General features: G+C 40.8%; 1 protein-coding gene across 1 annotated transcript in view; it reads left to right on the top strand.

Annotated features, from left to right (window-relative positions):
* The window catches only part of Eya4 (EYA transcriptional coactivator and phosphatase 4), a 73,766-nt gene that overhangs the window by 33,906 nt on the left and 13,855 nt on the right, over nt 1–26,005 (top strand). Inside the window, exons 12-14 of the mRNA XM_052169177.1 lie at nt 5,402–5,538; nt 7,237–7,320; nt 22,934–23,023. Of these exons, the coding sequence (XP_052025137.1) occupies nt 5,402–5,538; nt 7,237–7,320; nt 22,934–23,023 (311 nt within the window). The remainder of the gene's footprint in view (nt 1–5,401; nt 5,539–7,236; nt 7,321–22,933; nt 23,024–26,005) is intronic.

Raw genomic sequence — 26,005 nt, forward strand, 5'->3', positions numbered from 1 at the left:
AAACTGTTTCTATTTGGAGGAGGAACTATTAGCCTAGTGGTTATAGCAGAAATTCTGGAATCACACCAACATCACCAAATATCAGCTGATTGTTGTTGCCCAATTAAGTGTATTGCGTTGCCAGTTTCTCCATAATTATAAGGTAATAAGAACATAATTATAGTTCTGTGTTAGCTGGGAATTGGGTTTAATTCTCTGTCTCTCCATCTCTGTCTCTCTCTCCCTGTCTCTTTCATTCATTCTCATTCTCTCTCTCACACACATAATGTTCACAATAAACACCTGCAAATCAGTAAGAAAATGACAAATTTGAAATAGATGAAAACATGTTCCTTATTATTACTTCTCAAGAAAATTCTGCTTAAAATAATAGCTTATCATCATGTATCCACAAAAGTTGAAATAGTCCTACCAAGGACTAGCAAGGACCACAGGGATGCTGATGCTCATAAGACAGTAGGTCAATAATTGCTCTGTGAAGATCTGTGTCTGTATAAGATGACCGCACTCCTCCACTGACCCAGCAATGCCAGTGCTGAGTATAGCTACTCAAGAGGAAGTGGTCTCCCTGGCACACACTCAACACATAGTATTTATATTTATAATTTATAGTCACCTAACCATGTGACCCACCTAAATGACAATCGGCAGAAAGGAAGAGTATGACATGTGTCCTTGAGGGAGTTCTAGACAAATTAAGGAGAGAAGAAACAAACATTCTCAGTTCTCGCCAACATAATGAGCTGCGGGTGAGTTTTGATTCTTCATTTTATACAGAACTGGTCATCTCAGTCTCTTTGAAGCAATATTCCTTTTTTGGATCTCTTTACAGATGGTTGTGAGCCACCATGTGGTTGCTGGGAATTGAACTCAGGACCTATGGAAGTACAGTCAGTGCTCTTACCCACTGAGCCATCTCTCTAGTCTGATTCTTCATTTTAAAGGGCATTTAAAAGGCAGCGCCTGCTGCAGACTAAAAGTTTAATAAAAAATAAGGCTATCCTTCACAACTTTCTTCTAAATGTCTGCTTTACTCTCATGGAGAACATTTTTACCCATAATTATTTTCTGTATTTTTTTTTAGTATCTTTAAGATCCTTAACTAACTGGCAAAGAGCCAATAAGAACAGATTCTCCTGTGTGCGGAGCCCCCCACACTTCCTGTGGCCCCATTTCCCCCTTCAACACTGTGATAGCTGCTGAGTCTCGGGTTTAAATAGCCGACTTGTTCCTGCTAGATTCCTTAGTGCTGACATAGGCCGCTGCTAGCCATCCTATCTGTAACTTAAGACAGCGATTGGAAGTCCGCGATTTTCTCTTCTTTCCAATCCTGCACTGCTACCAAAGGTAAAAAGGCTTGTGTGTGTGTGTGTGTGTGTGTGTTTGTGTAGCTCACCTTAAAATTGATCTGCCAAAACCATAAAGACAAGGATCACATACCCACCCGCTATACCAGCACTTGAAAAGCAAGAGTTCAGGGTTATCCTTGGTTATGCAAGGAGTTTGGAGCTAGCGTGAAATCTAGTCTCAAGAAGAAAAAAATCAAATAAATAAGAAATAAGAACAACAAACGTGTGTGTACACATGTGCAAAAAGAGAGAGATTTTATAAATACCAAAAGAGTTTTGTTTAAGCTTACTTTTAAAGTAAGCATTAGTTTGAGGCTGAAAGATGTCTCAGTGATTAAGAACACTCCCTGCTCTTGCAGAGGACCTGAGTTTGGTTCCCAGCATCCATGTCTGGAGGCTCACAGAGAGCTCTAACTTCAGGTCAGGAGATCCAGTGTCATCTCCTGGCATTCACGGACATACATGGTTCATATGTGCACATGCACAGACCTACCTACACACATATAAACATACACATAAAAATAAAATTTTGAAGTATGGATTAATTTCAATCATGTTATTAGAAGGACGTATTAACCTAAGGGAATTTTTTTGTTCCAGTATCCAGTATAACAGTGGAGAGCAGAGAAGCGTGTGTGTGGTGTTACTTAGAAGTTGCTATGCATTCAAATATCTAAAGCCTACCCAAATAAGCCAGAACATAAGATGCTGCAAGACAAGGATATATGCAAATTTGTAGTTACAGCATTTTGTTATTGTGCCACCCATCCTGTGGCGGTGGCTGGGAAAACAGTTAGCTGCACTGGCAATATTTTAAGAGCAAACCACATTTATAGTAAGACATATTTGTATATCGTTTGTTTACTTTTTATCGAAACAAGATTTTTTTTTCATAAAATATATCCTGATTACAGTCTCCCTTCCTCTAGCTCCTCCCAGGTCCTCCCCATCTCCCCACTCCCCCAAACCCACATCCTCCCCATCTCCCCACTCCCCCAAACCTGTATCCTTTCTTGCTCTCTCTCATTAGGAAAACAATAAAATATTAAGAAACAAATATTAATGACAGAAACGAACATTTTGTCAAAGCATAAGGAACACATTGGCATGCACAGAAATCACCTAAAAACACAAAGCCATAATATATAAGCTAAAGAACTATAGGGTAGCAAAAAGAACGAAATGCTCAGGCAAATCATTTCAAGACAAAACAAAGCCCCAAGAGCACACTGAGTTGGTTTTATGTTGGCGGTCTTCTGCTGAGCATGTGGCCAGCCCTGCCCTGTTGTTTGTACACCCATGAGACTCCATTAGAGAAAACTACCTTCTCATTCATGAGTGGTTCTCAATGGAAGATAGCTTCTGTTTTAGGAAATAGGACCTGCGTCTACTGCCCCTCTCAACATGGGACTCTCAGGCCCAGACCTGTGCATGCTGCCACAGTCTCTGTGAGGTCACACGTCAGTCCTGCTGTGTCTTCTAGACACAAGGCTTTGTCTTCTTGGTGTCCTCCATCCCCTCTTGCTCTTCCACCAGGTTCCCTTAGTCCTAAGGTGAAGCAATTGATAAAGACATCCTGCTTTTGAGTGTTCCACGCTCTCTCACTCTCTGCAGACTGTCCAGCGGTCCATCTCTATATTTGTTCCCATCTACTGCGGGAGGAAGCTTCCTTGACGACGGCTGAGGAAAACATTGACCTGCGAGCAAAGTCATTAGTAGTCACTTTTGTGCTAGGTTCCTTTAGTAGAACAGTGGTAGTTGGTTTTCGCCTAGGTCCCTTGACTGGTCTCAGGCTCTTCATCATGGGAACATCAAGGACGGGTTCCATCCCATGGAGTGGACCTTAAGTCACTTGTGGGTCACTCCCACACGCTAGGCAGGCAAGACGCCATTGAGGATCAAAGGGGTTGTAGCTGGGTTGGTGTTTAGCTTTTTCCTTTAGTTGTACACAGATTACCTTCCAGTATCATGAACATTAGCTAGTAGGGGTGAAGGCTCTATGTAGGCACCAGGGTAACTTCTCCATCTTCGGTGAGTTGTGTAGCTGTTGTCTTCAGCAGCAGTTCTTTATCTTACCCATACAACACAACCAGTAGCCTTGGCAGTAAGTAGCCTGGTTTGTTGGGGCTTTTCATAGGACCCCTTTGGCCGGCAATTATATTAGAGGTACCCTCCTTGGAAGCTTCATTTTGTGATGAAAGATGGCCAGTTGGGGCTCTGTCTACCCCACAAACTAGAAATTCTGTTTAAATTATTTTCACATATGTATATATTTTAGGAGGTTTCTACTATATTGGGTTTCCGTATGACCCCTCAAAAGACTTTTTTCATAGTCTCTCAATCTCCCCCCCCCCAACTCCATTCATGGGAGAGACAGCTAAGGCATATTTTTGATCCCATACAATATACTTTCAAAATAAAATGTTGTTATCAAAAGATGTGGTAAGATGTTAACTCTATAACAATTTCTGTTTCTCAGAAAAGCAACGTTCAACGTGCCATTTGTTCAGAATTACTTAATTCTCTGTGAATTATTGCTGTATCATAGCATATTGTATTTCAATGATAAATGAAGATCGTATTACTTTTTATTTATAAACACATTATTTAAGTCTAATATACCTTAATACCAAACTTGTCTAGAGATTTTCATTTTATACTTACAGTTTAAATTAAATACAAATCTAATTCATCCTCAAAAAGGTTTAAAAGGATTATTCTCCAAACTTTAGTATATACTGAAACTAAGGTCCAGGAAAACTAAGTAAAATCCTTGATGTACTATGACAAGTCAAGCTGACTTGTTAAGCTGTGACCTTTGTAGCCTCCATTTACCTTAACACAAACTTGCTACTGGCCAGTGCTTTATGCCTGTTAAGGTCCATGGTCACTAACTTTTCATGAACCTGGATTTCAGGAACTTGTAGGACATAGAAAAGCCAATTGGACAAGTGTCCAGAACATCAGATGATGCCTAGATGGAGAGAGCTTGTTCTGGATTCTCATGTACAGAGACATTTGATGTGAGATGTTTCCATCAGGAAGACCAGAACCCCTGGTACCTATGCTGAGCAGGGCGGGACAAGAGTCTGTGACTGCTAGGTAGGAAGACACTGGAGAGGAAGGCTGTAACTGCCATCCCACAGATAATAATAACTCCGAAGGGGTGTGTTTAATAGGATCAAAGACATCACCTATCTGGGAAGATACAGGTTGAGCCTGTGTTCTGCATTTATCGATCTGATGGTTATTCGGGACTATCCGCAAAGTATGTGCATTCAAGTTTTAGTGAGAGGAAATTAGATTTTACTAAGGATGTCAGGGAGTCAAAGGAATTGTACCATACAGTAATGTAACTAGTGTCCATTACGGCTATGATTCACTTACAACACAGACACCACACACTGAAATAACTGTAACAGGCACAAAATTTCAAGAATTTGTTGTGAAAATAATAAAGGTAAAACTTTTTGTGCTAATTTTTATATCAATGAGTGCTAAAATGATATTCTGTGTATGGGAAGCTAACATGTGTTAATTTTACATGTTTCTTTTTGCCTTCTAATATAACTGCTGGAAAACTGTCCAAGCTTATGGCCCTCAATTACTTCCACTGAGTAGCAGCAGTATGGACTCTGGTCTTAAGGAGTTTCATTAGGGGACACGAGACAGGATGGAAGTGGTGAGGCACATTCAATAAGAAGGGCTTATTTTGTCAAGTTTGCATGTGGGGTTCAGTGCTGATCCAGAAGACATTGGGTTCTGTGGGATGTGGCACAAATGGAGGTGAGGCTAGACTTAAACACAGAAAACATGGAGATGAAGGTACAGATGGGAAACTTGAAGGTACTTGGCATATAAGAGGCATTCAGGGTTCTATGAGAAATTCGTATGACCTACACATTTTTTGACTAAATTACAACTTTACATATTTGAGCTATAATTTTTGTCATAAAGAGGGCATAATGTATAGGAATTTGTTAAGTAATAATGAAGATTTGTAGTTGTTCTAAAACGAAACTGTTCTTCTTGGCACACCATGTTCTTTATAGGAGAGTTTGATACAGTGCAGAGTCCCTCGACACCAATCAAAGATCTCGATGACAGAACATGTAGAAGTTCTGGGTCAAAGTCTCGAGGAAGAGGCCGGAAAAATAATCCCTCCCCACCTCCGGACAGTGACCTAGAGGTATGCCTGCTTATTGATATAGAATGTGAGATACTTGATTTTACTGAATGGTATAGCCGTATTTTAAATGCTGAGTAAGTTTTGAAATTTCTATCTATCTATTACAAAATTAAAACAATAAAGTCAGAAATAATACTTTGAAAGTTAAAAACTTTGATAATCTCATTTTTTCAAACTGAAAAAAGTTAAAATAAAGCTATGACGTGTGCAATAATATGCTTAGAAAAATATTTTAGAAAGATGAAGAAATCTGTGTTGAAAGGAAAATAGTAAAGTCTTATCGATGATGTATGTGTTAAAAACTGTCAGATTTGTGTACTTTTAAAGTACTTTTTTCATTTGTGAGCTCTTTAAAATGTAACTACACTAAGAAAGTTGAGTTTCTATTATAGAAATCTATAATTAACCATAATATGTTCATATACAATAACAAAGTTTAACTGATGTAATACAAATGTAATACAAATGTATTTTGATGTAATACAAATCAAATAGCACACATTGTGCCTCTTCCTAAGAGATATATATGAATATACCAAAGAGATGAAGTGTGTTCTGAAGCCAGTGGTGACCTGACAGATGACAGCTAAGGAGCCCAGTTGACAGGGAGCTGGACAGAGACACTGGCCCGTTCCAGAGTGTAGTGACGTTCAGTGTGGTCCAAATTCCAGATTCTCTTCCAATGTCAAACCTCTGCTGTTTGGGCCCAATCTCCTAAATTTGTAATGTGAAATCTTTCATGAGTCCCTGCAAGCCAAACAACACATTCACCAACCAATGCGACATTTTATAGTTGTTGTTTAGGAGCTACCCATAGATTGCTGTAAATCTATTTTGAAAATATTTTATGAAAATTCCAAATAAATTCCAAAACACAGTGAACCCCATGAGATCTAGAAGCATAAAATATATCAAGGTTCACAGTGATCCCCATGAGATCAAGAAGCAAAAATTATATCAAGGTTAGACTCCTTTCTATCATAAAATCAGAATGTATCTTTTCCATATTAACTATAATTAAATTTTAGGTATATTCATTACAGGTCAGGACACTTGATCATTAAGCTTCTGAACATTTTTTATCACCCATGTCCCCAGAGTCAGACTTGGAAAATTAGGAACTTGACCCACAGACTCAAAAAAGCTTGATTCATATGGGGCTCCCAGAGACTGAAGAGACAAATATGTACCGTGTATGGGTCTGAGTTAGGCTCTCTGTTTATACCCTACAGTCAGGTACCTTGATATTTTTGTGAGACTCCCAACAATGGGAGTGGGGTGTCTCTGACTCTCTTGCCTGCTCTTGGGTCCCTTTTCCTCCTACTAGACCACCTTATCCTTGATACATAGGGTTTGTGCCTAGTTTTATTGTAACTTGTTGGTGCCATATTTGGTAGATGTCCCTGGGAAGCCTGCTTGTTTTGTTTTGAAGGTAAACAGAGAAGTAGATCTGATGAAAAGGGAGGGGGTCCTGGGAAGAATGGAGGGAGGGAAAACTGGTCAGGATATAATATGTGAAAAAAAGAATAAAAGAAAGAACTATGAAAATTAAAAAAAAATAAGATTAAAAAGGAATAAACCATGGAAGGGGGTGTTTTTTTATAAACCAGTCAAGACCACTAAAACAAGAAAGGGAATATTATCTAACTGTAAAGACCTGTGTCCTTAAGCCATTTTGACGTGGCCATTTCTTTTCAGCGTGTGTTTGTCTGGGACTTGGATGAAACCATCATTGTCTTCCACTCTCTCCTCACGGGCTCTTATGCACAGAAATATGGCAAGGTAAGGAGCTGAGAGCTTATTCCCAAAAGTATTGTTAATGTATTGTTCTGGATTTGGCCAGTTAAAAAGCTCAAGGTCTTTTTTAAGCTGCTTTGTTTTCTCCGTCAACTCTTATGATAGTCTCCCTTCTGTGGCCACTTACTGTTATCTTGGAAGAGCTAATTAGAAGTTACCTTTGCACTTTTTACAGGAAACTTTGAGTTTTCTCAAAGACCCTATTCACATATTTGGGGACACTTAAACACAAAGGCTCAGCATTTCACAGACTTTGCCTCTTGCTACTCGTTCTGTACTGAATTTCTTACACTAGCATCTCAGCTGTGTGAGTTCTGTGTCCTGGACTGATACAACCATAGGAGGCTGCTCTGCTGGAAGCACGCATATTTAGCTCATCACTGGCTTTGACTTTGTCTATAGGATTTACTCGAAAGAGAGTTTGGTGAGAACATGTCGGTCTGGTTTCCACTGCTAATATGAAAATATGTGGTTAGTTTTGGGTCTTTTACAAATCACAGCCACACCCACTGAAATGTCTCGGTGTCTCATAGCAGGGCATGGCACAGTGGGCAGGGTCTTATGGCACAGCGGGCAGGGTCTTATACTCTATCAACATGATAAATAGCAACAGTTATATTCTCATTCAACTGTGTCTTTTTTCTTTTCATTAGTGTGTGTGTGTGTATTCGTATGTGCATGAACACATGCGTACAAGTGACCATGAACTCCAGAAGAATGTGGCGGATCCTGAATCTTAAGTTAGAGGTGTGATACAAGTCAATATATGGGTGCTGGGAGCCAAACCCAGGTCCTCTGGAAGAACAAGACATGTCCCTAACCACTGAGCAATCTTTCCAGCCCCCAAAGGCCTCTTTGTAAATTTGCACTGTGGATGAATCTATACTGTCATTTGTTTTTACTTTCTATTTTTTTTAAATATTTATTTATTTATTATATGTAAGTACACTGCAGCTGTCTTCAGACACACACTAGAAGAGGGCATCAGATCCCATGACAGATGGTTGTGAGCCACTGTGTGTGTGGTTGCTGGAAATTGAACTCAGGACCTCTGGAAGAGCAATCAGTGCTCTTAATTGCTGAGCCATCTCTCCAGTCCTTGTATTTACTTTCTTTTTTTTTTATTCGATATATTTTTTATTTACATTTCAAATGATTTCCAATTTTCTAGACCCCCACTCCCCGAAAGTCCCATCAACCCCCTTCCCTCCCCCTGTTTGCCCACCCAACCCTTCCACTAACTTCTTTTTAGCAGTCATTTACCAAAAGTGTCTTAGTTCCTTTATAAGTGCCTAACACATGTCTTGAAACTACACTTTCAGGGATCGATTTCTGTAATTCATAAGAGTTGTTTCCCAAGCATCAACATGTCTGCTGAGATGAGGATAGAATCTGTGAGATATTAAAACAAACTCACACACCCAAATTTGTATCTCCTATTATTATCTCCTGCACTTTTTATAAATACTTTTAATATTTAATATACTTTTTTATAAATAATGCACCTGTGAGCTCTGGATGCTATAACAGAGCATGATTACAATTTATAACTAAATTGTTGTCATAATCCTGGAGTCTTTTCAAAACTATACTATGATCCCCATTTAAATGACTGTGATGGCGTGTGCAGCTACATTTCACAGTAAATGAAAGCTTGAAATAACAGTGAGTAGTGGCTGTACATGGCCTCATGAAAAGTTCCCTCCAAACCCTCACCACCAGGGAGTGTCCCGAGATGCAGGTTAATCCAGGTATCAGGTCAGCAGTGATGGGCCTCACCTTGTGTATTCTCCTTTACACTTCAACGTCGTCCTTGGCATCAGATCTTCATCCCTTTCTAGGAAATTGAGTCTTTTAAATTGTGAGATCATTTGAATTCCCCAAATGGAACCTAGAGAGAATGGTAAACATGTCATTACAGCTGTTTTTCTTTTTGTTAAACAGAGGCCAGCACGCTTCAGTACTCTGCCCACAGTGTGCAACCTCAGTCTGGTCTCGTGGATGTCCTCTGTATGCAGGCTGAGGTCTTCCTACAGAACTCCACACCTGCAGCCTTTGAGACTGAACTGTAAAACTCAGGAAATAGAGAGAGTGAGGCTGAAGATGGGGGGGGGGGGACATAAGGAGAACAGGAGGTAGAGAATTCCAGGAGCCTGCGGAGGCGGGAATCTTATTTATGAACGTTTTTAACTCCAGGATTTAAAATTTCAAATGATGAGATTTGAAGAAGGTTCAAATTTCTTCCAGTAGATAAAGTGTCTGGATAACAGATCCTACCTTGTGAGTCTACCCACTGAACTCCTGTGGTCCTGACTCCTTGTCTTATTTGCACTTCTATTTTCTGTCACAAGTCGAAGCCACCCATGCACCCCACCAGAGCATGTCAATGCCAACACATTTCCAGGCCTCAGACATCCAGGCCCCCAGAGCCTTCATCCAAAATTGCCTTTCTTTCTAAGTTACCCCATCTCAGGCATTCCGCTAGGGCAACCAAAAGCCGCTACCACACTGCTATTGGCATGGTACATGCCCGTGTTCCCACAGGCTCCCATTCTAAAGTCTTCCTTCAGGCACCAACTCTATTCTGAGAGGCTACAGAGCCTTTGGAAAGAAGGGCATAGCAAGCAGAATTCGATCTGTAAGGACAGGTCTTGGAGGATTATAGCAAGCCTCTGGTTTCTCCTTCTGTCCTCAGTGGTAAGAACAGTCCCAGTACAATGCATAAGCCCTCCACCGTTCAGGCCCAGTGGGTAAGGCAACCTGACTCTGAGTTGAAATCTTTGAAACCGTGAGCCAAAATAAATCTTTCCTCCTTCAAACAAAACAAAACAAGTCATAAAGCCAGGGAAGCTCAGTTGCCTCCCAAGCTGGCTAACTCTAAGAGTCAACCCAAAGCCAAGCTCTCAGGCCTCTCTCAGCAGGAGGGCGTCACCCACAAATCTCAAGAGGCATTGAGAAATTTTCTAAATGTTATATCTTGGTAAAAAAAAAAATAAGTAAATCTGGTTCTTCAGCATGTGCATAAGTAGTCTTCAAAGAAAGCTTGTGGTGAGTTTATGTGAAGAGTGTTTACACCATATGGTGGTTCAGGGCAAGCTATCAGATCAAGATAGCTCTGAGATAGTGTAAGCAATCATGAATTCATCAGCTCTCCAGTGGTTTTACAGGCTGATAGAGGTAAAGTCGTTTTAGCTGTTAGTTGAAAAAATAATAATTTTCACTGTTCTTAAAAATGCTGATTAAGATGAATTAGTACAGACATCTCAGCTGTTAGAAACACTGCTCTGAGAAAGGACCCAAGGAGCTGAAGGATTTGCAGCACCATGGGAGGAACAATAATATGAGCCACCCAGTACCCCCAAAGCTCCCAGGGACAAAACCATCAACCAAAGGGTACATATGGAGGGACCCATGGCTCCAGATGCATAGGCAGCAGAGGATGGCCTTGTTGGACATAAAAGGGAGGAGAGGCTCTTGGTCCTGGGAAAGCTTAATGCTGCAGTGTAGGGGAATACCAGGACAGGGAAGCTGGAGAGGGTTGACTGGGGAACAGGGAGAGGGGAGATGGGTTATGGGATTTTCAGGGGTGGGGAGACTAGGAAAGGGGAGAGCATTTGAAAAGTAAATAAAGAATATATCTAAAAACAAAAAACAAAAAAACAAAACAAAAAAAAAACAAACAAAAAAAAACCACTGCTCAGTCTCCAGCAGGCATGTAAAGGCTCACATATCTTCAACTCCTGCCCAAACAATTGGATGCCCTCGTCTAGCCTCTGCAAGCTACTGCATACACACAGTGCACTTAAACTCACAAGGACACAGATACACATACATAGTTTAAAAAGTAACTGAGACCATTAATTTTGGAAGGTAGGTAAATTTGGAAGGACCCATATCCTGTTAATAGTTTTGTAGATTTGAAATTACTTTTGGGTACCCAGGCTATTTTGTGATTCAAATCACTCATTGCTTCAATGTGCATTAAAAACCATTCCATGTATTTATTTCTTTGTGTGTGTGTGTATGTGTGTGTGTGTGTGTGTGTGCATACATGTCCCACGTTCCATATTCAGAGGACTACTTTCACAAGTTGGTTCTCTCCATGACATGAGTTCCAGGGATCAATTCCAGGCCATCAGATTTGCAGCAAATTCCTTTAACCTGAACGGTCTTGCCAACACCAACGTACATTTTAGATGCACATCTTGATGTGATGGTGATGCTCCAGGTTTAAAGCAGGGCATTCTTTATGCATATTCTACAGAATGTCCTTTCATAAAATACATAAAACTAGAGCTTCTCCAGTTGGAGGGAACAGGCAAAGCATGAGAGCCGGCGTGACCCCCACGAAGCCAGGCCCCTTTCCTCTTATCCTCAGCCACCCAAAAAGCGTTTACAGAGGCGTGGGCTTCTGACTATTCCCCCGTAATGAGTATCAGCTGACCTTGTTAGGCTGAACGAGAGACCTTTTGACCTCTGAGCCAATTTCTTTATCAGAAAGTGATTATAGGGGCATAATCTAATCTTGGCACTTGAATGGCTGGAGTGGGAAGCATGTAACTTCAGGGCCAACCTGGGCTATATAGTGGGTCCCTGGCCAGCTTGTGCTACACCACAAGACCCTGTCACAAAATAAATAAAGAAGTTTTTCTTAGTTAGGATTTTACTGTTGTGAACAGACACTATGACCAAGGCAACTGTTATAAGGACAACATTTAATTGGAGATGGCTTACGGGTTCAGAGGTTCAGTTCATTGTTATGCAGGTGGGAGTGTGGCAGCATCCAGGCAGGTATGGTGCTGAAGGAGCTGAGAGTTCTACATCTTCATCTGAAGGCCTCTAGAAGATTGGCTTTCCAGGCAGCTAGGATGAGGATATGAAAGTCCACGCCCACAGTGACACACCTACTCCAACAAGGCCACACCTCCTAACAGTGCCCTGGGCCAAGCATATAGAAGCCATCACATTGAATTTAAAACTTAAAAAGAAAATAGGTGATGCTCTTCCGTACTGGAGTTAGTGGGTGGGTTAAATAAGATCATATTAAGGACATTTAGCTATGGACACAAGTATCTCCTTCTCAAGTCAAATAAAGTTAAGTAATAATACTCACCCTTCCCCCCCCTCCATGAGAAATAACTGAAAACAGCTGCTCTGTGTCTTGCAGACGGTCTGGATTTGCGATCATACAAAATACATTAAGCCAGAAGGAGAGGGCATGTGCACCTGAACTGTAAAATTAAGCCCTAGAGCTAACACATCAATCTACAGCCTGCTTCTATTTCTCCTGAACCTGTGGATTGTAGCAAATGCTGCCTCTGGTCTCCTACAGTACGCTTGGCATTCCATAAGGGCCTCCACTTCAGTGCATCGCACACTTAGATCTCACCTCTGCTCTCTGCCACTGGTGTGGTAAAATGTATTTTGCAAGTGGCATAGGCAGCCAGGACCTGGCTCTCTGACATGATCTTAAGTCTTTATCCTCCTTCATTCTTGTGCCACCACATGGGACTTTTGCAAATAAAATCCATAGTCTCCAGTCTTCTAGAAGCACAATTGTCATACGTAACTAGTTTTAGTATTCACTTAAGAACACTTGCAGAAGATTCTACACCCTTCCATAAATAATATAAAAATTTCCAAGGCTCTTCCTAGTATGTTATCACTTTGTGACTCTGTTCAACTGTCAACACCCCCTCCTTGCAAGCAGAACTATTTCTGGATCTTTCTGACAGTGGCAAGCGCAGGGAGGCAGATGAGGGGTTCTCTGGCCAAGCACCAGTTGGCAAACAGAGCTTCATCACAGCAAAAATCTAAAATAGAAGTTCATGAATTTGACAAGATGGCACCCAGGGTTCATCCACCATCTTGGGGTTTGTGAGGATGGATCTGACACCCTGAGCAACTGTGTACATTATTTTACCTAAATAACAGCAATTCCTTTCTCAGGTGAGGGAATAAGTATTAGCAAATTTTGCTGTAGGGGTTTAATTTATTTTGGAACATCGGTGACTTACATGCTTGGAGTATCTAAAGCCATTCGGTTAAGGAGACTAAAAAGAAGAAGAACTCCAGTCAGAGGAGAGATTAAAGAAAAGCGAATAGCTTCACTATAACATAACATGATCATAATTCAAGCTCACAGGAAGACTTGCCTATATGAAACAACCTGTATGGAGGACCAGAGCTGGGAGATGAGACACTCACCACAATAAACAACCACATTGCGTTTGGATTTGGCAATCGATACACTCACATAGAAACATGTCTACAGTCATAAAGAAAGCAGTGTGTGATTTAGTAGGAAGTGACTGGTGTTGCTAGATGATTAGAACTTAGGGTCTGAAGCAACCACACCTGGGGCGGCTAATACCATGACAACTAATTCCCTTCTGAATGAAGAGTTAAAGTTTGGCTTTGGGGGGGGAAATGTAGACCTGAGTTCAAGTTCTAGCCCACCCCTTCAAGATCACATGGCCTTTGGAAATTTGTTTAGTATGCAGTTTAAAGGGAATTTGAAATTTGGGCAACCGGATGTTTCCCAGGGCATGCGCATCTTCTGTTTGATTCTGTCACTTTGCCCTTCAGTATGAGACACTCAGTTCAGCGACAAGAACTCAACAGTCTTTGTGGTCAGGTGGCTATAGCCGTGTTTTAGAGTATGTAAAGCATAGGAAAACAGTGTTAAGTATCAAAAAAATAGTCATGTGTGGTAGGTGGTATATACCTTAGTCTAAGCACTCAGGAATCTAAGGCAAAATGAATCCCTATGAGTTCAAGGGCAAATAAGGTGGATAATATTCTTCGTGTTTGCTAAAAGCATGTTCATATGCCCATGTGTGTAGTGCATATACAATAGAATATACATACATGGAGTGAAGCTGAATCCAGGACACTAATGTGTCAAAGTCAGCTGTGGGAAGTGGAGAGACAATGGAAGCTATTTTATTCTTAGAGCTTGTATCTGATACATGTTCGTTTTAGAAGCTCTTTCCCTGCTATATTAAATGGTGAGAGGTGATAGAAAGTTCCAGGGTCAGAGAAATGCTTCAGAAATGATTTTGGGGTGTGTGTGTGCACGCATGTATATGTGTATCTATGTGTGTGTCTGTATGTGTGTGTTAGCGTGTGTCTATGTGTGTGTCTGCCAGGCTATGTATGTGTGTGTGTGTATGTGTCTATGTATGTGCCAGTGTGTCTATTTGTGTATCTGTTTGTGCCTGTGTTTAAGTATGTGTGTTTGTCTGTCTTCCTGACTCTGCTGTTTGTCTCTGTGTGTGTATCTGTGTGTGTCTGTCTGTGTTTAAGTGTGTATTTGTCTGTCTCTCTGTGTGTATGTGTATATATGTGTGTATCTGTGTTTAAGTGTGTTCTCCATGTGTATGTGTGTATATGTGTGTATCTGTTTAAGTGTGTGTTTCTCTCTCTGTGTGTGTGTGTGTGTAGGTCATCCTCAGTCACTGATCTTCAGCAACTGTCTACCTTACCTTATTGTGTGAGACAGGTTCTCTGGCTAGGATCTGGAGCTCACTAAATTTGACTAGTCTGACTGGCCAGCGAGTTTCATCATCAGTCGAGGGGTGTCAGTCAGGCCCAGTGCTGTTTAAGCGGGTTCTGGTGATGGGACTCCTATTCTCATGATTGTGCTGCAAGCACTTCATGTCCCCTTGAGGTGATTTCTCTCTGTGCCACCACACACCTGTGACCTGCATCCCCCCCACCCCCACCCCGTACTACTGGCTACAATATTCTGAACTGTTCTTGGGAAAGACCTTTTGAGCTAAATTCTTCCCAGTTGCTTTTCTCTTTCTCTTCTTGTCCCCAAATTACAAAGGATGACACCCTTCTACAGTCTGAGAAATAGCTGTGGCAAGGCAAGTGGTCTTTCTCAATCTTTCTTACTGGGGTGGGGGTGGGGATCTCTTCTTTGTCCCTGACCCAGGTGACAGATCAATCTTCCCTAAAGCACATCCCGCCTTTCCCAGGCTTAGCCCCACCGCTGGGTGTCCTGCCCCACTCATGATGGACCCACTCTTACCCCCAAGTCTGCCTGTCTTCCATGTGACATCTGTGTGTGGCTAACTCCCTGGTGTTTGTTTCATCCAGGCTTTAGTCCTGGAGGGGCAGGCGGCAGGCACTGACAGTCACAGCTCCCCCCTTCGTTTCTGCAGCGATTCACCTAGGTCTCTGTGCACTGCAGAGGGATCATCACCTGCAATGCTATGTTTGCTGGGCTGTTTATCAGCTATGTCACATAACAGTGATGACTAAAGCCCAGAAGCATGTGGATTTTGCTTTTTTTTTTTTGTCTTTATTGGTATGTATGTGTGAGATGGGGCAGGGCTTCTGTGTGCTTGTTCTTGTGAGGGGTATATGAGTGTCTCTGTGTGTGCAGGAATACATATAAATGTCTATGCATGCATGTTCAGAGGTCAATTTATGACATCTTCCACTCTCCAAAGTTGTTCATTTTTTAATCCACTCCCTCCCATAATCCCATCCCCTCTTTTATTCCTGACTTCTTTTTTGATTACTATCACTACACACACACACACACACACACACAATATATATATGCATAAATATGTAAGTACAAGCTGTTGAGTCTTCTTAATGTGTGTATATGTCACTATATATACGTATATATACGTATGTATATATGTATATATACATACGTATATATACGTATATATGCATATACACACACTATAGATATAGGTGTAGGTGTAGGTGTAGGTGTATATATACGTATGTGTATATATATATACGTATATATATGTATATATACATATACACACACTATAGATATAGGTGTAGGTGTAGATGTAGATGTAGATGTAGATGTAGATATAGATATAGATATAGAAAGAGATATAGATATATCTACTTGGTCTTAAATAGTCCCAGGGATCTGGTTCGTGGTAATTCTCCTTCTATCAGAGGTCATTAGCTTCCTGTAGCCCTTCATCCAGACATAGAGCCCTATGAGCCCTCCCCAGCCACAATAACAGGCCAACCAGGTCAACCAATGTCTCAGGCCTTGTGTCAACTACTATACGTTGAGGTTTCATGTGTGTGCCTTGCCTGTCACATACATAAGACACAATGTCACAGTAGATATCTGATCCTCTGGCTTTAGAATCGTTGTATCCCTTCCCCCCCAGTCTGTTCTTCTCTATGTTTGACCACTTGTGGCTTTTCTGTAATGATCTGGTACTAAAGGAAGCTTCTCAGATGAGAGGGGAGATCCATGCTAATCTGTGGGTGTGAGGACGGACATTTAGAATGAAGTTAGGAATTATGCTCATTTAGGAAAGTGACTTTAATGGGGTCTCCTCTAAGATCCATGACCTCACCAGTCATAGTTGGTGGGTTTTCAGGACTGGGAATGGTTTCTGTCCTGTCGAATGGCTGTGGCTATTGCCAGGATTGAAGTGCCACTATTGCACCTTTAGGGCTGGCTGGCTACGGTGGCCAGTGTTATGTTTCCTAGCCATCACAGCTGGTATGGTACCCGACTGCTTTCCTCCGCTGATAGCGTGCAGAGTGACTTCTAGTACTATGAAATCTAGTCCCCACTGAGGGGATTTGGGGTCAGATTCAACTCCATTCCTCAGACTCCTATGTCTGACAAATGTGGTGCCTTCAGTAACAGGAACTTGTCATCAACCTCTGAAGACAAGCAAAGGCAATAGTAATACCCTGCATTATTTTATGATCTTCTGGGATTCCCTTGACCAACAACTCAAAAGGCGTCTTCTAGTGCCTGGTAGTGGGGTTTTTATTAGGAAGTCTGTGCCTATCGGGAAAGAGTACCATCACCTCGAATGGCACAGGTTCATTTAAACTGAACTTTGACGCTCACATGCTTGCGTAATATAGCTCATATACTATATGTAATTTTGGGTAAACATGCTATTATTCCCTATGGATTTTCCAAACATGATTCATCCTTAGGGTGATGTGTTTCTCCTTTTTCCCCTCTCCTATACTGACTTCCCTGCCCTCTCCCCAATTAAGCCACACATCCCTCTTTGCCCCTTTGAGACAGAGTCTCTCTTTGAGTCTGCATCTCACCAATTCATCGCTGGCTGGCCATTGAGCCCCAAGAGTCTTTTGGTCTCTGCCTCCCTGGCAGTGAGATTATAATCGAAAGCCCAGCCTTCTGTAGGGGGGCTGGGATCTGAGCCTAGGGTCCAGGGCTTCCTCGGCAGGCACTTTACCAACTGAGCCATCTTTCCAGCTTTAGTCCAATTTGTTGGTTTGGTTTTATTGTCCCCAGAATTTGAGCATGTCGTAGGCACTCAAAACCATAGGAACAGATGATCAATAATGGAATGTTGATGATCAATAATGGAATGATAGTCTAACAGCATTTTCCAATTCCCTCTGAGAATTCTTTTTTTCCCTTACTTTTAAGAAATACTTGAAGTTGAAACTAAGGCCTCGTGCATACTAGGTGAGCACTCACCCACTGATCTGAAGACCCAACCTTTCCTTTAAGAACTCTGAAATCTATTACCTGTTCCTTAGACAAATAGGTCAAATGTGGAGCTTCCTTTCCGGTTGACGAATGGATTTCACCTCTTATGTCTAATTAGAAAAGTCCTTGCATCTTGAGAACCCAGGAACACGTCCGTCCGTCCCACCTTGGTTATGAAGCTGACTTAACCTCCATTGCAGGGTGCTTGGGCGTCTTCTGTCCCTTGAGTTAAAAAAAAAAAATCTACAAATGTACTTTATGTCCCAAAGGAATACTTGGTCCATGATCCCAGGGTCTTAAAAGAAAAACAGTCCCCCGTTTCTTTAAAAATACATAATTACTGCTCCTCCTGAGATATTTTTACAGTGTTTCCCTAGAGGAGGAATCGCAGCTGATGGCCCAGTGTAGGGCAGAGACACACAGACAGACAGTCTGGCTCCGATTTATGTTCTGTGCTAGCACGGCTAATAGGCATTAGTATTTTGATTTAGAGAAGTGCTTCTACTTGATCCTGACTTGGGTGTATACACTGGTAACATCTGGCTGAGAGGCACACACTTCAAGGTCAAGAGCTATTTATTTTCATCTTCTTTTCCTCCTCTTCCTCTCTCTCTCCCTCCCTCCCTTCTTCCCTCCTTCCTTCCGTTCCTTCCACTCCCTCCAGCACAGTGTCCTGAGAATCACTTCAATGTTTTGATAGAGTTCTACAGAGCATAAATTGGCAAACGGTCCACTTGCCCCACGCTGAACTCTGCAGGAGACATGCTGAATCCTTCAGAACTCTTATGTGTGTCATGTGTATCAGAACTTTCATCCAACCCCGTCTGTGCCTTTATTTCCCCCACTTTATCACTCTGCCCAAGTCTTTGTGTTTGCCTCATTTTCAGTACTAAACTCAACATTCACTCCCCCTAAGCGGCAAAAAATGCAGCAAATCTGGATTCCTAAGACACCCCATAAACATCTACGAAAATAGTAGGAATTTCAGTACAAGACTTGGGTTCTCTCCAGAAATATGTTTCACTCAAAAATGCTTGATAATGTAGTAGAACTGCAGCCACCAGTGGCTCCTTCCCAGCCAGAGGTATCCAAGGTGACCAGGTTCTATGAAGGCTTCCTTCCCCACAATCCCCCATCCCCCCCTCCCCCCCGACAAATCTCTCTCCTTTTTAGAGTTTGGGATCTATGAGTCCTTCAGCTGGAAAAATGTGACTCTGTAATCTGCTAGTTTAGAATTAGCTGTCCCGGTGACTTAGTTCACTAGAAGGAGGGATAAATCATATATTTGTAAAGAAGCCCTCCCCAAGCAGTCTCTGAGGAGCAAGAACACCACCGCTTAACTCGGTTTTCCTTGGCTTGTGGCCTTGATGACCAAACACCTCTCTGTCAGCGAGCTTGCACTCTGGAAACCTTAGTAAAATCTAACCAATTCACACTCTGACGAAATTCAAATCCAAACTTACCCAGTTAAGAAATGGGATTATTGCCAGATGCTTTGTAAGCACTGGCTACAGTAGGGCGTGTGTTGTACAAACACCACAGCTTGCAAATCAAGTGATTAGTTCTCCCAGTGCCACAGAGTTGCATTTCAATAGTTTGCTCCAATACAGCTTCCATTTCACCATATGCTATGCCCGCTTACTATAAGGACCATGTAATTTTTTTTTTAAAAAGTGTATTTGTTTGCAAGCTTATCAGATGCACAGGAAATGCATCCTTTGTGGATTTTTCCACCACTGTTTGCATAACACAGAGGGGGATGTAATTCAGGAGCACATTATCCATGAAAGTAACAATCCTGGGACCACTAGGGTTTCTCCTGTCTTCCCAGAAATCAAATCTATAAATGAAAAGAATATAAGACATGAACGTTAAGATAGCCAATAATTTTATCAGAAACTTAAAAGGGGAGACAAATACCAGTTGGGATGAAAGATTCACTACCTAGCCTCCAAAGGAAAAGTTTTCAAAAGGTATTTCTGTACCCGCATCTGAAACTGATATCTTCAGGGCAGAAAGCATCAGAGTCCCGTAGATCTCCCCTTCACTGTCTTGCATCATGGGCATTCCTGAAATTCAAAGAGCGTCACTGATGGAATTATATGTTTTCATGCTGTAATTATATTTGATTTTCCTGATATTTCTGTGGACTTTTTGTTCACGGGTCCATGACTTAGCAGAATATTTCAAAGTTTTCTATAACATTGTCCTAATTAAGATCCACTCTGTTCCCTCCAAAAAGAGAGGATTAGCAGAGATCAATTTTTAACAGAAAAAAGACAAAATGCGTAGTTAAAAAATTATTCAAGCTTCGGAGAGTTCTTTCAATTGCAATAAAGGATATGAATTCCCACAAAAGAGAGTCTGACAATGGAAGGAAACGTGACCAGGGTCCTTCTGAGTTCTGAAGTGGCCTGAGCTAATTAAAATAAAAATTAGTTGGGGGTCACAAAACATATACTTTCTTTACATTTGAATGAGTGCTTTTTAGACAAAACAATTTGATCTTTGCCTTGTACTGAGTAGTGTAGACATTTGAACCTTTCAGAACCCTTATATTTAGTATGTTTCAGCGTACATATCCACCCCCACCCATGCCTTCACCACCCCATCTTTTTGATTTGGGGATACTTGGGTATATTGATCCTGGTAACTTGTCACTGACAGCAGAACAATGTGGCAGTAAAGCCCAAGTCCATGTAGCCAAAGCACATGCTCCGTGACATGGACAATCTGCATAGGATTTTGTCAAGAATCTTTAAAAGATCCACAAAAATGCCTGCTAAGAAAATGAAATTAAGTACAGTGAATCCTTACCACCCCTGCCTCATCCGCATCCACATCAAGCCTTAAGTTTTTTCTGTGTACCTCCACATCCATTAACGTGCAGTTCCCTACTGATGTGGCCCCCCTCCCCTCCACGTTCTCATAGCCACAGAACATGGGAGGGACACTTGAAGAGAGCCAGTCAGTGCTGCGGAGGAGCAGCTATGGTCAAGTGGAGCTAGTTGGAGGTATAGCTGAGAGGTATATTTGGGTGTCCTCATCAGCCATTGAAGTGAAGCTATCTATACATCTGCCCAAGTCCAGTACATTTCTTAAGATGCCACTTATTAGAATGTTGAGATCCGGAAAGCAGTTCTCTGTTCTCGCATGCCTGCTGTCTGGTTCATGGTCAAGTCACACAACCCGAGACACAGGCGGAGTTCTTCCCAGGTAATTGCTCAGCTAAAACTGCTAGTGCTCTCTAGACTTCTCAGCGCTGTGCACAATAATTTTCTTCCCCCTGAGACTTCCTGGACTCAGATGCAAAGGAATCACCCCTTCCGGTGTTTCTGCTTTCTGCTTCCCCTCGTTACACCTGTAGTAGTCCCTTGGATTTTGTGCCCACTTCAATCATTACATCACAACCATGTGAATGATTGCTTCCACATCCCCAGACTCTCAAGTCTCGAAATCTCCTGAACCCTTCTCCTGAAGCCTTCATCTTCAGTTAATCATGGTAAAGAGACAACACTTCTGCTCTTAACTCTTCAGTTCTTGCTGCTAGTTAAGATACTGGTCACTGTATGCAAACACGGGAGTCATTTTGACTTTCCACCAAACCCTCCCATCCCTAAATCACCAAAAGCATAGGTTTTCTACACAGTTATGCCCAGTGCGTGAATATTCTTTTAATCTCCACTTCTGCAACCCCGGTGAAATTCAGGTTAGAGCAAACTACACGTGTGACTAAACAGAGACTCCTGCTACCCTGTCAATCAAAATGCCGTCCACATTAAATGGCATTGCCTCTGCTTTACTATCCTGGTTTGATGCAATCCTCTCTGCTCCTCCGTATCATCCGCATCATCCCCTGGGCCCATTCTCGTCAACTCTAGTTTGATGGTAGCTGTTTCCTTTTCCCTTTCCCTTTCTTTTTGAGATTATAATATAATTTTAACCATTATCCCTTCACTTTCATCTCTCCCAAATTCTCCCATGCACCTCTCCCCAATCTCCTTCAATGTCACTTCCTCTTCTTTCACTAATTGGTATAGCATGCAAATATGTATATGGATGTGTATGGATGTATATGTGTATATGTATACCTATGTATGTGTATGTGCATGTATATGTGTATATGTGTATATATTTATGTATGTATATATGTGTATGCATGTGTATATGTATATATGTGTATATGTATATATATGTATATCTATATATATGTGTATGTGTATTTTGTGTATATGTATATGTGTGTTTGTATGTTTATGTATATTATGTATATGTATGTGTGTATATATATGTATATGTATGTGATATGTATATATATCTATGTATAGATATGTGTATGTATATGTATATACATATATTTCTAAATATAACACATTTTCTCCATATAATGTTAAGTCCATATCCTTGCAAATATTTAGTAAGTTTTCTCAGTTCGCCACCCATCCAAATACCATTCCCCAAAAGGTATTTGTGGCATATATGCAAGCTAAATCACCTAAACATGTTGGCTTGCATGCTTCTCTTATGAATATATGGATTTGGGTAGATAAATTAACATTAAAATGTCTCTGTAATCTTTATATACATATTAAGTCCTGTAAATTACGAAGTATCTCTTTAAGGGTCCATGTTTAGGAATTATCTATAAGTTATTTTATAAACATACATGTAATTCTTTCACTATTATAAATGGCATAATTGTATATATACACCAAAACTTTCAATACATGTATGTAATATATAATGATCAAGTTGATAACTGATATTTACATTTGCATGTAAATTAATATTTACATGTATATTAATAATTGTAAATTAATATTTACATTTATTATTCTTTGGGTTGAAAGCATGCAAAATCCTTTATTCTGACAACCTGGAAGACTACAAGAAATATTGCTAACTATAGTCATACTATTTTATATTATCAGCCACTAGAATGTTGTCATATTTTTAGCTACTTCCCAACTCTTTCCCTTTCCTCTGGAAAATGTTTTAATCTTCGCTAAAATTTCATTTAATATTTTGCCATCTCCAATAATACCTACCTAAAATATTTCTTTAGTAATTGGGGTTAATGAAATCTTACCTCATTTTGCATGTATTTATTTTCAGGATCCCCCAATGGCTGTGACCCTTGGGCTCCGAATGGAAGAAATGATCTTTAATCTTGCAGACACACATTTGTTTTTTAATGACTTAGAGGTAAGAATTTTAAAAGTCAAGGTTAATTATTGACAACACAAAAACTCTCAGATGGTGTCACAAATGCAGTAAAAACCTTAAGAAATTTGGGGAGGAAAACATGCTCGGACCCCAAGAGCTGTAAAGTTCTTATCAAGTGGAAATAGACGAGTACGAACAGACTACAAACTTGTGCTCTTGAGTAATAGGAATTTATGGACCCGTGCCGAGAACAAAAATGTCTGAGAAGACATTGGCCTCCTGTGTGGCTGAGGTCAGAGAAGCCCCCATTCTGATCTCCACTCTTTGGTATCTCACCTTTGAGTCAACATCAGCCTTACTAATCAAGACAATTTCCGTTATTCTTCATTCCGTGCGTGACAGTCACCATTCCTCATCACAAGAGAAACGCGGGCCACTGAGGGTTGCAGCATCTTTAACAAACTCTCACTCTCATCCTCTCCCCCTCAAGACTAAAGCTGCAGCTGTTTCCGTAGCTCAGCTGATGAGTTTCAATGCACCGAACACTTTCCTCTCTCAGGGCTTCTACTCCTAACGTCGACTTCCCACACAGCTGTCTGAATGACAAGAGAGAGCAAAAGTAAAACTCAACAAAATGGAGCATCACAAGAAAACCTAGCCTCAGAACAGCCACATGCGTGCCACTGTAAAAAGACAGTCTCTGTGTTAGTGATTTGGGGTTCCAGACCAGCAGAAAGTAGAATATGAAATAACAAGGCAGCTTGAGTGAAGGAACAAAGTACCTTATGGGCAAATATAATTGGGCTAAAATAGAGATTTCTCATTTAAAAGAATGGCATGCTTAATTTTTATTTTAATGTTGTGATTTCATAATGAGGTAAAATATTTAACTACAGTCATATTATGAACAAAGATGATGATTTCTATGACTCCTCAAGTAGTTCTGGACATTTTATTAACTTTGCATTAAATGCTTTGAAATGAATTTAAGTATATCGCTTTTCAGTATATTACTTTTCAGGGGGGCAGACTGCAGGTTCAACAGCAAGACAGGTAGGTAGGTAGGTAAGTGGATGAACGGATGGATGGATAGATAGATAGATAGATAGATAGATAGATAGATAGATAGATAGATCATATATAGATTAGAGTGAGTTTAGGGTGAAAGAAAGAAAATTTGCATTTAGTGAGTGACTTAGGTAAGATTATAGATCAACACTTAGTTACATCGGAGACACAAAATAAAAATGGTTCGTCATGGCCCGTGGAAAACATGCTAAAACTTCAGGGTTAGAAAGGATTAGTCATTTTCCCAGTTTGCTCCGTGTTTTCATTGGGTGATAAAATGTCTGTTCGAAGAAGCTTTATTTGTTAATGAGCAAGGTAAAAGCTCAGTGTTCTTCATCTAGTTCTTGTAATACATACCGATGACCCTTGCAAGGCCCGACTGCCGCTAACACCACTGTTGACTACTCCAGGGTTACAGAACAGATTTGTGATGATGCGGCTCACGGGAAACGTGATTGGCCTTGCGGGGAACTTGACATTTTAATTATAGTAATAGCTAAGTGTTAGTTTTCTTGTTCTTCATGTGGATGAGTCTCAGCTTAAAAATTGCAAGATGATGTATATTTTCAAGGTTGCAAAAAAGAGACGAGAAGTTTTATACGGGTTTCTCCCAGTTTCATGATGTTTATCTCATGTGACTTCTTTTTTACTAGGAACACATGGAATGTGTTCTGAACTTTTAGCTTTTTGGTGGCATCATATAAATAAGATGGAACAGGGAAAACTAGGATCACAGACCCATCAGATCTCACTGTGAAAGGAGGGAATGGACCCGAGAGAGTCCTTTTCACACTCCTTATAGGCACTATTGCATACGTGCCTCCCAGGAGGACACACACAGACACACACACTAACAATAAATAAAATCACCTCTTAGCAGAACATTAAAATGAGAAGGTGAGTGTGTCTTACCCCATATATGTAAATATCTTTACATACTTAAAGCACCACAGCATATATGAAAAGCTGTGGCTAGATACAGTGCTTTAAGATTTTTCATCTTATGCTAGATCTTATGTTAAAAGCACTTCATATATACTAGCTGGGATCACTGGCAGAAACACTAAACAGAAAATATTGGCTTTTGGGTTTCTTTTAAGAATGCCACAGAACCATTATTTGACTTACACACCCCACAGTTCCACTGTTCAGATGTGTTCCGTTTGATCAGTAAAAGATGCACACACAATAGGCATACGGAGTGCACACACAGTCTGTGTGTGTGCTCGCACAGGTGATGATCCCAGAAACACAAAAGTATATTTCCAGGTGACACATAGAAGCACTGGATTAATGAGATCCACATAGTAACTTTTAAGTCCACTGGGTCACCCACCTCCATTCCCCCTGTCCTGGGGGCCTAATTTTAAACATCGCATTCAAGCCAATGTGCCCTTTGCCAGCCAAGTTCCTACAAAGGCAGGAATTAAGCTAAGCCTGCTTCTGCTGACATATAGAATTGCTCAAAACAGTCTGTATATCATTAGCTTATTGTGAGAATTGTTTCTCTTGCATATTTAATCTCTTGGAGGTTGTTTTTTGGTTTTTTTCTTTTCTTTTTCTTTTCTTTTTTCTTTTTTCTTTTCTTTTCTTTTTTTTTGTGGGATTCCAAATGTCTATTTGAAACAGTAAAAGCTTCAATTCATGGTGCAGCAGGGGCAATGACAGCTGTTCCTCTCAAACATCCTTAAAAGTTCCAACTCTGAATCTGAGCACTCAACACCTCATCCCATTCTGCCCACCCCCCCCCCACCCCGGCAAGAGAATTCTCCCCACTCAAAAAAATGTTATTTCAGTTAGAATAACTTCCAGAGGAGAAAGCTCCAGGGAGCTGGGGTTCACGAATGTGAGAGAAGAATGCAGTGACTTCTACCTGGAACAGATCAGGGGCAACTTTGTGGTTGCCTTCTAAGACAAAGTTAAAGCATTTACAATTAACACCAGAATTATTTT

This window comes from Apodemus sylvaticus, chromosome 23 (genome assembly GCF_947179515.1).
Source record: "Apodemus sylvaticus chromosome 23, mApoSyl1.1, whole genome shotgun sequence".
Classification (NCBI taxonomy): Eukaryota; Metazoa; Chordata; class Mammalia; order Rodentia; family Muridae; genus Apodemus; species Apodemus sylvaticus.